The 14,537-nt window shown below is 52.8% G+C and overlaps 1 protein-coding gene across 1 annotated transcript; it reads left to right on the forward strand.

The window, feature by feature from the left end:
- Positions 1–579: 579 nt before the first annotated feature.
- GALR1 (galanin receptor 1) lies at positions 580–14,184 on the forward strand. The gene is made up of 3 exons (XM_042911245.1): positions 580–1,245; positions 6,416–6,481; positions 13,867–14,184. The coding sequence occupies exons 1-3, from the start codon at positions 580–582 to the stop codon at positions 14,182–14,184; spliced, it is 1,050 nt and encodes a 349-aa protein (XP_042767179.1).
- The last annotated feature ends 353 nt before the right edge of the window (positions 14,185–14,537 follow it).

A 14,537-nucleotide genomic window follows, 5' to 3' on the forward strand; every position in this document is an offset into this window, starting at 1 on the left:
CCTACGTCTCGGGTGCACAACGGAGGCCCCGGAGCACCCCCCGCCCCCCCCCGCCCCCCCGTCTTCCCCTGCGAACCCTCGGGAAAGCGCTCGCCCTGTCGATCGCCTGGAACCCCTGCAAAAGCCGGGAGCGGAGACGCGGCGCCGCCGGCGTGGGGGCGCGGGCAGCCGTCTCCACCGACAGCGCGGTGCGCCGGTCGTGCTCGGGGCGACGCGGGAAGGGAGCGGCTCGTAGCAACAGGTGCAGCCCGAAGCCGCTCCCGGAACGAGGCAGCCGGCCAGGAACCAGGACCCGGTAAGGCGCCGAGGGGTCTCTCGGTGCGGCTGCCCTGGCGCGTCCCTCCTCCCCGGCTCGGGGCGGGGAGGGGGAGGCGGGTGCCGCGCAGAGGGACCCCCGCCCGGGAGGGTGCAGAGCGGGGCTCCCGGCACAGAGACGGTCCCAGTAGGCGCAGCCGCCGGGGCCTCGGGCTCGGGAACCCGCGCGCCCTGCGTGCTGGGGGCCGGGACCCCCGGCCGTCCTCGGAGCCTTCTTCCCCAGCAGGCGCCGTCGCCAGCGCGCCCGGGCGCCCCGCGCGGGCCATGGAGCCGGCAGCCGGGAACCTCAGCGACGGGAACGCGAGCGGCCCCGAGCCCCCAGCCCCGGAGCCCAGGCCGCTCTTCGGCATCGGCGTCGAGAACGTCGTCACCCTGGTGCTGTTCGGCCTGATCTTCGCGCTCGGCGTGCTGGGCAACAGCCTGGTGATCACCGTGCTGGCGCGCAGCAAGCCTGGCCGGCCGCGCAGCACCACCAACCTGTTCATCCTCAACCTGAGCATCGCCGACCTAGCCTACCTGCTCTTCTGCGTCCCCTTCCAGGCCACGGTCTACGCGCTGCCCTCCTGGGTGCTGGGCGCCTTCGTCTGCAAGTTCATCCACTACTTCTTCACCGTCTCCATGCTGGTCAGCATCTTCACGCTGGCCGCGATGTCCGTGGACCGCTACGTGGCCATCGTGCACTCCCGGCGCTCCTCCTCCCTGCGGGTGTCCCGCAACGCGCTGCTGGGCGTGGGCTTCATCTGGGCGCTGTCCATCGCCATGGCCTCGCCCGTGGCCTACCACCAGCGCCTCTTCCACTGGGAGGTCAGCAACCAGACCTTCTGCTGGGAGCAGTGGCCCAACCAGCGCCACAAGAAGGCCTACGTGGTGTGCACCTTCGTCTTCGGCTACCTGCTGCCGCTTCTGCTCATTTGCTTCTGCTACGCCAAGGTGGGCGCGCGGGGCGCGGGGCGCGGGGCGCGGGCGGGCGGCCAGCTACCGGCCTGGGAGTAGCTCCTGGGTCCCCGTGCCCCTTTGGGAGCCCCTTGGACCTCGCTGTCTTGGGCGGTTCGGGTTGAGAACGGTCCCCAATGCACTTTGCCCTCGCCGGTCTGGTGGTGCGCGAGAAAGTTACTTGGAGTCCGGGAGACGCAGAACAAAGTGTGAGATTTCCCAGAGGTCCCGCCTCCCCTCGGCCTCCTGCCACCTCAGCCCTTGACCCCGAATTTGTCTTTGCCGCAGCGGGCAGCTGAGCGGTCAACGCCCACCTCTCAGAAGAGGAATCGGGCTCAGTTTTAGGCACTCAGACCCAGTCTCCAGGATGAAATCTCCGCGGCCCGAGTGCGGATCGGTTCTGAGCGCCCCCAGCAGGAGCGCGGCCCCATGTTCCCTCCCCAGCGCTCTGCTGGGACGCCCTGCGTGGTGGCCCTGGTCCCCTTCCTGCTCTGTGAAGCCTTGCTCCTGGAGACGGTGTTTCGGATTTTATTTTACCCCAAGTTTAAGCTTTATAAGCCAGGTGCTAAGAGAATATTTCTTCACAGAATTTTGACCCTAGTCAGGATTGGGTGGGTTTCCAATTAGAAGGGTTGTGTAGACAATATTAGGTGATTCAGGCCTGAATCCCTAACTGTCCTCAAGAGATGCATTACTACGCATGTGGCCCAGCTCTCCCTCCCTCTGTGGCCCAGCTCCCCCCTCCCTCTGTGGCCCAGCTCCCCCCTCCCAACGTGGCCCAGCTCCCCCCTCCCTCCGTGGCCCAGCTCCCCCCTCCCTCTGTGGCCCAGCTCCCCCCTCCCTCTGTGGCCCAGCTCCCCCCTCCCAACGTGGCCCAGCTCCCCCCTCCCTCCGTGGCCCAGCTCCCCCCTCCCTCCGTGGCCCAGCTCCCCCCTCCCAACGTGGCCCAGCTCCCCCCTCCCTCCGTGGCCCAGCTCCCCCCTCCCTCCGTGGCCCAGCTCCCCCCTCCCTCCGTGGCCCAGCTCCCCCCTCCCTCCGTGGCCCAGCTCCCCCTTCCCTCTGTGGCCCAGCTCCCCCCTCCCTCCGTGGCCCAGCTCCCCCCTCCCTCCGTGGCCCAGCTCCCCCCTCCCTCCGTGGCCCAGCTCCCCCCTCCCTCCGTGGCCCAGCTCCCCCCTCCCTCCGTGGCCCAGCTCCCCCCTCCCAACGTGGCCCAGCTCCCCCCTCCCTCCGTGGCCCAGCTCCCCCCTCCCTCCGTGGCCCAGCTCCCCCCTCCCTCTGTGGCCCAGCTCCCCCCTCCCTCTGTGGCCCAGCTCCCCCTTCCCTCTGTGGCCCAGCTCCCCCCTCCCTCCGTGGCCCAGGTCCCCCCTCCCTCCGTGGCCCAGCTCCCCCCTCCCTCCGTGGCCCAGCTCCCCCCTCCCTCTGTGGCCCAGCTCCCCCTCCTTCCGTGGCCCAGCTCCCCCCTCCCTCTGTCCTCTGCTCCTTGGAGCTCAGCAAACCCACACCGGGACTTGAAGAGGTCTTACCTACCAAAAGTCTTCAACTTTTTTGATAAACTCGTTTGTGTTTGAGTAAGAGTATCTGCTTCATCACATGACAGTCATTCGTGGGGGTAAAAACTCCAGTTCTCTGATGTACTGTGGGAGTATTATTACCACTAGGAAAACAGCTTTGTAGCCAAAATTTGAAATTCTTACCATTTGATTTTCATCTTCTTGTGTCTCTGATTCGGTTTCTGATAAGGCTGTGACTGTAGGGCCAGGAATAACCAGATGACAGAGAGCAATAATTTCTTTTATTCCAGCAAAAATGTTTACTACAGCCCCCTGGCCTTTGTTTTCTCCTGCCCCATATTCTGTAGGTAGAGTCATATCTACTTGAATGGTCATAGTCTGGGATATTGTCTGGAAGAATGGCCTGCCTCAAAGGTTACATATAAAGATATACTGAGGAGATAGGACAGGATAGAGCTTTTGGAAGATAGCTGTATAGCTTAGCTCTTTTGTAAATGCAAAAACAAAACAACCACAACAACAAACAAACAAAAAGACCTCATAAAAAATACACAAAAGACCCAAACCCAACAAACAACCAAAACAAAACAAAAACAAAACAAAAACAAAACAAAACAAAAAAGCAGGTGGTTGTACCAGCGCAGCGATCCACTGCGTGCACTGTCTCACTCAGTCTGCACAACCATGGGGGTGGGAGCTATCTGAGAAAAGGGTTTTGGAGGAGGAAGGCAACTGACCCAGATTATGAAGCCGGTAAACGGTTCAGGAAGGGTTTTAACGCAGAGCCACCGGTCCCCGAGGGAGGGCCTTGGCAGGAGGAAGCTCGGGACTAGAAGTGTCCTTAGAATATTCCGTGATAGATTGATAATCACCTAAAGTAGGCTGAAGCAGACCTTTCCTTCATTTCTCCAAAGTCCACAGGTCTTCTTAATGGAAATGACAAGGCAGATTTTTAGGAAAAATTAGGCTACATTTCTGTCGCATGAGAGTTTATGAAAGCAAAGTTTATTTATTTATGAAAGTTTATTTATTTATGAAAGGAAAGTTTCAAAAAGAGCAAAGTTCAAAAAAGGGCAAAGTTTCAAAAGAGTTTTAAAACAGTTCAACAAATACATAATCACTGGGATACTTTTTTTTTTTTTTATAGGGAAATGGTTTGCTTTGAAGCGTAACTGGGAATTTCTCTCGAATTCAAGCTGATATTTGCAGATTCACTCCAGGGTTTAAACAAGACCTTGGTTGTTTCTTTCTAGCTGATTTTCTTTGGCCCCATTGTTAGAGAACACTGTCCAGCTAATGGTTCTTCTCGAATGTTAGGATCAGGACTGGCTGTTTCTCTAAGGCCCCGGACCAATGGCCACCATGAAAAATCACGAGTGGCCAAGAATTACATTTTTTCCCTTCTTCTTTTCTCCTTCTCCTCCTCCTTCTTCTTCTTCTTCTTCTTCTTCTTCTTCTTCTTCTTCTTCTTTAACTCAACAAGGGAGTTGCATTCCAGTGTTGCCTTCTACTCCCCAAACCTTATGGCTTTGGTAGAACAGTTTATGCCGATAGTCCCTGAGAAACACGTAGAAGGCCCGGGCTGGACTGTGCCTGCCGTGCTCCCTCCTGCACAGGGGTGGCCCCTCCCCATCTTGCCTTAGAGGGAGTTCTTGTCTGGGACCCTCCACCATCTGACATGAGGGCAAACTCTTCACATACCCACCTGCCAGGTTCTGCCACGTCCCCAGAGACATATGCCGCCCGGGGTGACCTTGGCTCAGGTTTGAACGCGCGCCTTCCTACACACGCTCCTAAGCGTATAGAAAAATGGAGTGATGCCACCATGCTGCCATCGTCTTTTAAAGAAATGCGATTATGACCCATCATGATACCTTTGATGACGACCTCATCAAATGTATGTCACTATATGCATTATAATAGACCAATATATGCTCATAGTGTGGGTCCATGGACGGAAATACAGCTACTGAAGAAAACTATACTTGAGTGTTTTCTCCATGACCACTCAACATCCCACGGGAGTCTTGAAGTCACTGAGATGTGATCCGACCGAGTTTACTGAAGGAGTCAATAGACCCTTGGGCAGCATCAGGAAGCAGATAACCCTTGACTTTTGTGTTCGGCCTCCTCTCCAGGAGGATTTTGTTTTGCCACCTGTCCTCTGTTCGCTCTTCTTGTCCCTCGTCCTCCATGACCAGTGTCCTCCCGTGGTCTCTTGCTGGGAAGGCTGCCAGCAAGGAAACTCACTAGGCCCGTCCTTTCCAGGAAAGATCTCACAAAAGTTCTTCTTCTGTTTTTCTCTTACATTCCGTTTCTGGGACCCCAGGTTCTGTTGGCAGAACAGTTAGCTCAGCCACTGTCAACGTATCGGAAACGATCCTACATGTCACTGTAAGACTTGTCACGTTGGAGGTGATGACACCCCACTGTTGGAAGAGAAGTAGTTCAGTAGGGCTGCGAATTTGGAGTCAGAAGTTCAAACCCCAAAGATGTCTGCCTAACTTGCGTGGAGCCCACAGAGTTGGTAAAGAAATCCTGTAGTTTCTTAATTTAGGGTATAACTGATCATTCCAGAAGTGCCACATCCAGCTGAGTGCTGCAGGCTTGTTCAGTGTTCCAAATGGATTGCATTATTTCCAGGCCGAGGTGCTAGAGGGAAGCAAGAAAATGTCTGGAATGTGGTTTCTAGTTCTCTCAGAGACTCATCTGGGAAATGATGGAGAAGTCCAAGCCCTGAGTCATCCAGAGGCTAATTTTCCTTAGATGTCACTCAGATGGGATATAAAAATCAACTCAAGTATGAATCTGCAGGCTTGGCTCAGGTGTGTGAGAGCAAGCTTACGCTGCAAATTCCTACATATAACCCAAATGTTTCACGTCACTTCTCCCGACTATTACGTCGACAAGAGGAGACAAAAATAGTTTCTCTAATGAACGAAGCCAGTGTCTGTCAGGAGATCCTCTGACAGGGATGTTAATTGTAAAACCTTGCTAAATAGTCTATAAATCCCCCGAGAAGCTGAATTCCTGTGAGTATTCTAAAAGCACGGCGAGGTGGGTAGAATTAGAATAAAGAACGTAAGGAGATTGGATGGGTGGTAATTTGCTTTAAGGAGCCCACAACAGGAAAACAGAAGGAATAAGTTGCAGCAAACACGGCCTGCACGGAAGAATTCTCTGCTGACATCATCGTGATTTGCTCGCTTGCTGGCTTCCTGCATTGGACGGTTCACTGGAAGGAGACTTCTAGTGTTTCCACTTATCTAGGATTTAGCATTGCGTCTGACATGTAATAGGGGCCTAGCGATTGTTACAACGTGGAAGCTCGGGGAAATCTGAGGTGAAAGGCAGACCAGTAAGGATGCATCCATGCATGTATGCGTTTTTCTGGACAAAACCCCAGAGCCACACAATGCAGGGCTCTCTGCAAACAGATGCTAGGAGCACAAACTTCCCCTGGATGCTCCTGAATGTTAGAGGAACAGACGTGTTTGGCGGTTCACGTTCGGTGAGACTTTGCCACCTTAAGGGAATTTCCATGTGAATGACTTTGCAGTGCGATTCCCATGCCAGAAGGTCGAGAATTATCAGTGCCAATCAGATGGTGAACTGTGGGCAGGAGGCAATCGGTTTAATCAGTCTGTGTTTTCTAGGTCCTCAATCATCTGCATAAAAAGTTGAAGAACATGTCAAAGAAGTCAGAAGCATCGAAGAAAAAGGTAATATTCCCAAATATATATTGTATATGTCGCATGTTAGAGTCTAGTTCATTTTTATTCCTAATTATCCTAATATCCACCCATTGCCTACGAAATTTAGGATCCTTGGTGCAGACCTTGAAATGAACCTCTTACCATTAGGTGGGGATAGGAATGGGAAGTCAGCTCCCCCGGCGTCACAGTGACCAGAGGCTGCATTAAAACTTAGACGGAGGTTTGGAGAGATGAGGAAACATATATTTTTTGGATTCTGAGCCTCTTTAGGAGGCGTGTTCTAAGTTGACTAGGACAGAAGAAGGTAGAGTTGCTGACATCCTTAATTTGCACAAAACCATTTTATTGTGCATCTACCATAGCTGATGTGATTATCAGAAGGTTTTGGCTTAACTGTCTTTTCAGGGAACATTATTATTATTTAAGAAGTTTTAAAAATGTTTATTTATTTTTGAGAGAGAGAGAGCCAACACAAGCCGGGGAGGGGCAGAGAGAGAGAGGGAGACACAGAATCCAAAGCAGGCTCCAGGCTCCGAACTGTCAGCACAGAGCCCGATGCGGGGCTGGAACTCATGAACTGTGGGATCATGACCTGAACTGAAGTTGGACGCTTAACCGACTGAGCCCCCCAGGCGCCCCACAGAGAATATTGTTGTAATATGTCCCCCAAGCCCCAAGATCAGATGTATTGTCCTCTCTTCCTCCCTGACTCGTCCTGACTGATGCTGGGGTGGGGGGAGAATTAAATATGAAAGGGTCCCCAAGGGGGATTTTTCCCACTTTTAATTGTCTTTCTCCTCCGGTGAATCCTGATTTAAATAAGCTTCTCCTGAGTAATATTAAAGCATTTAACATCCTGGTATTTGTTACGGTTCACATTTTGAGAAAAAACTAAGGTACACGTCAGGATTAATCTAACTCTTCCACATCTTTGACTTTAGAAAGTGGTATAAGAGTATTGGACGAGATGTTTGGGAGGGGATTATAGCCAGGCATTTTTTACCTGCAAATATCAGTCATAACATCTGAAAGCACCTTGCTTGTCCTCACAACTACTTTTTTATGGCCAATAATACAGAACTCACAGGATTTACAGTATAATTATATTTATTTTTAAAAATTCTGCTTACATAAAGCACAGCTCTTCTTGACTTTCCCTGTTTATAATATGGCTCAAAACACATCTGCTCTCGGACTCGATGACGAGAAGGGGTAGGAGCTGCTTAGAAAGCATGAAGTTCGGCCTGGATTCCAAGTTCGATCGTGTGGCCTTCCGAATATCCCCCTAAGAGTAAACGATGGAGCATATGTAACGAGGCTGTCTTGCCTCTTCCGGCCACTGATGCGTCCGTAGGCTTTATTTTGCTTCTGGATCCCTTTAAACGGCCACCGCCGTTCAGTTGTGTGAATGGAGTGAACCCTAAAGCTGGTCGTTCCTTTCTCTGTTCTCCGTGATGTTGTGCTGGACTATTTCCATTTTTGTAGTCCGCCTCTCAGTCTGTCCTCTGAGCCACTCACCTCCAAGAAGATTATCCACCGCAAACAATTAAGGACTGTAATTTCCTCTGGGATAGTTCCTCATGGAGTCCTCGCCCTCCAGGGCCAGAGCCAGCCCCTGGGGCTGGAAGGGGCCCTGGTTCCCTGTGGTCACAACTCTGCAGGGAGAGAGACATACTTTTAGCTGTGCGGAGTGAGGCCGGGTAGGCGGGGGAGTGTCTTTGGGAGGAACCGGACTGGGGCACCTCCACCGAGGAGAAGCCCCTGCGCCGTGTGCACGCTCCTTCCTGGGGTAAGAGGTTCACGCTTCGCAAAGGACGGAAGTCAAACGCTTCCTTGACATTGGCCGCGCGTGTTTGCGGGCTTGGCTACTGTCCGTGTCTGTGTTTGCAAAGTGTTGCAGAGAAATCGCCGCAGTCTCACAGTGGAAAGAATGAAAATAGATCCTGTAAGAAGTAATTAGAAAAGTTTCTGCTTTATAGCCAAGAATACTGATTAGCAATTAGTTTAAAAGTTGTGTTTAGTTTTATGTGTGTGTGTGTGTGCATGTATGTATACGTGTATAGGCACACATATATGCATATACTGTGTTATAGATTACACATGTGCATGTGTATGTATGTGTGCATGTGTGTATTGTGTGTGTGCATAAAATATACATGTTACATGCATGTATTACATGTGCACACATATATTACATGTCTTATAGATTATGTATGTGAGTGTGTATGTGTGTGTATGCATGTGTGTGCATATATTATGTATGCATACATAACATAAATGTGTACATATGTATGTGAGTGGGTACATATACACGTGTATATCTTGTACATGTGCACAGCATATACTATACCTGTGTATATGTGCACTGGGTACATATTTAAACGCTGCCTATCATATATGCACGTGTAAATGTAATTCCTACCATAGGAGAAGGTGTAGCATTGAGAGGTGGGCAGATCTTCTCTTCCATTTTCAGAGCCTCTGACCCTCACCAGCCCTGAACAGATGTCAGTTCTCTTCTGATACATTTAATCGCCTCCTTGTTTGCATAGAACAAATAAGGTGCAGTGCTGGGGGTGGTGCGCGCGCCTGCGTCTGAGCAAGAGGCGGGGTGGGGTTGGGGGCGGGGTGAGAAGAGGGCAAAGGGCGGAGAGGTGGAGGAGGACGAGGGGAGAGGGTTCTGGTAGAGAAGCCGGGGTGGGCCGCTCCTTCCCGGAGGCAGAGACGGGTCGACTCCTGGCGGACACTCCCTCCCGCAGGGCTCAGCACAGGGAGGCGCTGGGCAGGTGCACGCTCGGGGCTGGCGGACAGGGATCCGCTCGGTACTGGTTTTCGTAGTTCGCTCAGCTCAGCGTCGCTCGTGTCGCGGCCCCTCCCCCCATGGTGGGTAGGCTCCCTTCCTCCACGCCGTGTCCACCCACACAGGGGCTCCGCTTCAGGTGCGTGAGGGGCGTGGGGCAGAGAGGCCTTCCATGATGAACATGCTCAGCACTTACCCTTCACGTTTGGAGGAACATACATAGGGCGACATCTCCACGGCAGAAAATACTAGAAAGAATAGGAGAGCTCTGCGGTCGGTTCCACGCTCTGCCCGAGCCCCGCCACACGTGAAGACAGGTTTCCTGGTGCAAGGCAGATGGGATACTGAAACGAGGCTCCCAGATCATCTCTGGAAGACTTCAGAATGGGACAGACGTCATAGTGGGCGGGTCCCTCGCAGGGGACACTGGACTAGAGGCTGCGTTGACCCCCCTGACAACCTGGGCTCCCTCGGCACCTGAAGTAACCCGGCAAGCTCTTTGGCTGCCATTGATGCGATCTAGGGAATGTTTTCATCATTTTCTTCTTTCGGTCACCTTTTTCTTCTCAGCCAAGCTCCATTAGACATGTTGCGAGTACGGTCCTTTGAAGAAAGAACAGATGTCTCAGAAGACGTTGCAAAAGAACATCTTACAGGAGGAAGAGAGATTCATGTTTTTCAGATACTTTCAGTAGAAGGAGCAAAAAAGCACACTAATCAAGGGCCCAGTCTCAAGGACAGTAAAGCATCTGGAGATTTTGTACATAACTCTAAAGGAGGACTTTTTCTGTGTCAGAAGATAGTGTCGGGAGTCTAGACATGACACGGACAGATGAGGCAAGCCGTAGAGGCACGGGGTTCAACTCCATCTCGGACTAAGGCAAGTGGTGTCAGAAGAAATGCAAAAAAGTCATGTAAGAAATCAAGAGCAATCAGCCTCATTCTCCACAGACGGGAACGCTCTCGTTGCATCCTGACGTCTCACCTAGAAGGAGAGCAAGGAGCCTTTTCCAGGCTTCCTGGGGAAAAGTCATGGTTCAGCCTTGGCGGCTGTCAGTGTTGAGGAAGCGGCTTTGCCTTTAATTGGAGACGGGGACGATAATTTGCTTTTGCTGTGGCTTTTCTGGAATTCACCAGGGGTTTTTCAAAGGCCACTGAGCTTTTTAGAAAGAAAGGCAGGTTCCTGGGTAAGTCCCCAACAGCCCCCACCCCTGCACTGCGATGTGGGGCATGAGGCCTAGATGTTTGGATTTTAACAAGCAGTGTCCTGGGGAGTGATCAGCACAGGGAGGCACTTCCGTCTCAGGTTTGGGACTTGTCCCATGTGTTACTCTGACCAGCTCTTTAGGTTGCAGTCGGTCGCGATTCTGCCCGCGTGGACTCCTGTCCTGTGGCCGCCGTCTCCTCGGCTGGGTCGGGACCCGCAGGGAGACAAAAGAAGACGGACATTTCCTGTCCCCAGCTACACTAACCTGGACGCGTTCGCCCAAGCGTCGCCGAGGCTGATTTGGAGTCAACCCGCGTGCAGGGCGCGGAGTCGCCATCAGCTAAGAGAACATCAGTCCGAGGGACTGAGATGCCTGATGAGGCTGGGAGAAAATAGCAAATCCCCGAAGATGTGCAGCTGGCAGCAGTCAGTGCTGACGGCCGTGCCATTTAATTCTTTGGGAAGAGCCTTAGATGGATGATCGAGTTTATGTAAGTGCCCACTAAGTATTTTTCCCCCAGGAACTACTAAGTTGCAATCCCCTCGTATTCAAAGCTACCAGAGAGCCTTGTCCGTGGTTCTAAGGAGGCCAGTGGAATTACTAAAAACAAAAAAGTACATTTTGAATGAACTGCAAACAGAAAATATACCATATTCATGCGTATTGCCCTTGCCCTATGGACTTTGATACATTATGGATCCTGTCAGTAAGCTGCTGGGGGTCGATTTCTGTCCTAAGCGTGGCACTTAGTAGAAACTTCCTGAAAGAGGCACTGAAAGGGGATATCCAGAGGGTATTTGTTTGGGGAAGCAGAGAGATGTTCTTATTGTCTTAGAAAGAAAAGACGATGTGTTCTGTTCTATTTGTAGGTATAATTACGCCTAGATTGTTTTTGATTAAATCATCTGGGGATGGAACCTCTCATGCGCTAATGGATAAGAGCATCGATGGCAGACAATCTGTTAATACGTGTGGGCAAATCTCTTGTTTGCTCTGTGCGCCCTGCAGGAAGCAGCTTTAATATGCAATCCTGCCGCCCTATAAAAACCTGTTGTCAGGTTTTACCTGAGTTCTTTTAAGTGTCTGAATGGACCAGGTACAGCCAGAGCCACGTCACTGGGGCACGGAGTTGAGGCCCCGGGAGGCTACGTCAGTTTTCACGAGGCTGCACAGCCTGGTCGTGGCCACTGTCCGTCCCGGGCTTCTGCACAATCCACGGAGCCCGGTGATGGTGAGCTTAGCTGTCGTCTCCTGCCCCTCCTGACGCTGCATTTGCCCTGGCCTTGCCCTGCAATCCCACCCTCCTGCCGCATCCCTGCCTCCACCTGGTCGCAGAACGCCCGGCTTCTGACCCGTGTCTCTGACGCTCGTGTCTGCGTGTGCACTTGCTGCCCTCGGAGTGGGCGGCTCCCTGCTGCCGTCCTGGCTGGTCTGGCCGCTAATTCACGGCGTGGGTGGAGGGCACATCCTGGTGGGGACACAGCCCTCAGGGCAGTGCCAGGGGGGTGGGGGCACCGGGCGCGAGGCGGCAGGTTCAGTTGTGCTGTGACAGTGATGTCCTCGTCTCGGAACCACCTCCCTCATGTCCAGCCCTTGTCCTGTGCGAGGACGTGACAATGAGCACCCCTGGGTTCTGTCATCTTCCTTCTGCCTCTGTCCTCCCAACCCTCCTTCCCCTTATCCGTCCGTTCGGTCGGGACTGGTTCCGTGCAGAAGGGAAGGCAGAGGGGCGCCGTCAGGGAATCTTGGGCTCCACCTCGGTGCCCCGGCAGGGAGGTGGGGGAAGGTGCGTCGTTGCCTTTTCCCATCGGGGTGGGGTGAGGTGGGGCGGCGGGTGCTGCAGACTTCCACGTGTCCACGTGTCCCCTCCACAAATTCAGGCGGCCCGGACTCAGAGTCTGAGGAAGAAGATTCCTAATCCCCAGTCGAGGGGCTCCAAGTCCTTATCTCTCACATCCCCTGCGAGCGGTGGACCTACTGGTGAGGTGACCCAGGAGCTGGCAGTGCTGCGTGTGGGGGCTGGGCACGTGTCCTCACCTGGTTTGTCTGGAGGGCTGAGCGACCGTTGTCCTGTGGGTCCCTGATCGCCCGCCCAAGTGCTGCACAGGCAGCCCCCGGAGACGGGGCTGGTGGTGACCAGGCAGACTTCGTAAGCTTTTCTTTCCCCGTGTCTGAGCGTTCGGAGCATGCGCTTGGGGTCACCTGACCCGGCTTCGGGCTCTGACTTGGCCTCCGGCTCTGGAACGCCAGGCACCTGTCTCGACCGTTCCGCACCTCAGCGTCCTCATCTAGGAGCCGTGATCCCGGCAGGCCCCGCTTCGTGCCCACCGCCAGCGGTCAGGCAGTGACAATCAGCCACACTCCACTGCCCGGGGGCCGCTGTGCCCATCTGGCAGTCAGGGCCCTGCTCGGTTCCTGGCGGGGGAAGAGGGGAGGTCTCCCAGGAGGGGAGACCTTTCAAGGAAGGAGCCAGCTGATTGCGTCAGATTTTCGTTTCCAAAACATTGAGACCAGCATCTTCTGTTTGGAGCCGTAGACATAGAGTTTCCAGCTAATCACAAGGTGAATTAACTAGTTGTTGCCTTTCTGACATGTACCAAACCAGCTGCCCTGAAACGCAGGAGAAGTGGTTCTCGGGCTCGACCCCAGCCCCTTAGGTGTGCGCCCACGGGGAAGGTGATGGGCTCCCACACGAAGCGGGGTGCAGACGGGAAGCAGGAGGGAGGGCTCCTCTTGTGCTGAGGTCTTCGATCAGGTGCGGCTTTCTTCCATCACCTGCTTGGCACAAATCTCCAAGGAAACACGTGGGTGCCCTGCCCCGGCCTCCAGGTGTTTTCAGATTTAGGGAGAGCAAGGGAAGGGTTACGGTAGGTGCAAGCTAAAAATGGGGCTCATCAGCCCACAGACAGAAACAGAGATGGCTTTCCGGAATGCATCAGTGCATTGGGGTCTTTCACTGGCCAAAGGTGAAAGAGGAGAAATAAAGAAATACACCGTCTGTTGAGGCAGCCGCTCAGAGAGGGTTCGAGCGCCCATCCGAGCTGCCCGCTGGTGAACCTGTCTCTGCGTGTGCTGCTGGCTTCAGAGGTCTGCAGGCTTTAAGGTGACAGTGTTTAATCTCTGCACGTTTATAGTTCCACGGTCCCAAAGACACAGCCCGTAATCCACACGCATCTCACGTATGTGGTAAAGTTACCCCATGGCAGGTTCTGGACAAGTTTTGAACAGAACCGTTATATGAAGTGACAGTTCAGCAGAGTTAGCATCCATTTGATTGCGTGGTGATACACATAACATTTTCTTAGAGCATGTTTTGAAACTCTGGAACATTCTTTGCCTATTGTAATTGACACACTTCCTGTATTTTCTTCTTCTTCTTCTAGACCGCACAGACGGTTCTGGTGGTGGTTGTGGTTTTTGGGATCTCCTGGCTGCCACATCATGTCATCAATCTCTGGGCCGAGTTTGGGGTTTTCCCGCTGACCCCCGTCTCCTTCCTCTTCAGAATCGCCGCTCACTGCCTGGCCTACAGTAATTCCTCGGTGAATCCTATCATATACGCTTTTCTCTCGGAAAATTTTAGGAAGGCCTATAAGCAAGTGTTCAAGTGCCACATGCGCAATGAGTCACCTCTTAATGATACGAAAGAAAATAAAAGTCGAATAGATACCCCGCCGTCCACCAATTGCACTCACGTGTGAGAGCGTTAGAGCGCTCGTGTGGAGTCTCAGACAGAACACGGTACGACGAGGGGTTAGCAAGCCTGCAACTTCTTATGCTCATGACAAGTCGCATCATTTTAGTTCTACCTGTTTTTGAAAACAGTACTTTGATCCATTTAGGAAATCTCGAGGTCTAGTAAAGATTGTTTCTAAATTTTATTTCAAAAACAAAAGGAAACGCTACATAGTTTTTTATACCCTTACAGAAATGAAAGGTTAATAGAATTCCATCGACATGTTCAGTTCTTCATCGGACAGCCTATAAAGATGGTCAGGAATACTGGCGATCTACATTTTGGAGCCAGTTTATTTAGAAAAAAACACATGTATGT

The sequence above is a fragment of the Panthera leo genome, chromosome D3 (genome assembly GCF_018350215.1).
Source record: "Panthera leo isolate Ple1 chromosome D3, P.leo_Ple1_pat1.1, whole genome shotgun sequence".
NCBI lineage: Eukaryota > Metazoa > Chordata > Mammalia > Carnivora > Felidae > Panthera > Panthera leo.

Bases quoted from the DNA above. Each gene is read 5' to 3' on its own strand.
- GALR1 (XM_042911245.1), top strand. From the start codon at position 580: ATGGAGCCGGCAGCCGGGAACCTCAGCGACGGGAACGCGAGCGGCCCC. The intron at 1,246-6,415 runs GTGGGCGCGCGG...TGTGTTTTCTAG, and splicing joins TTTGCTTCTGCTACGCCAAG to GTCCTCAATCATCTGCATAA. The intron at 6,482-13,866 runs GTAATATTCCCA...TTCTTCTTCTAG, and splicing joins CAGAAGCATCGAAGAAAAAG to ACCGCACAGACGGTTCTGGT.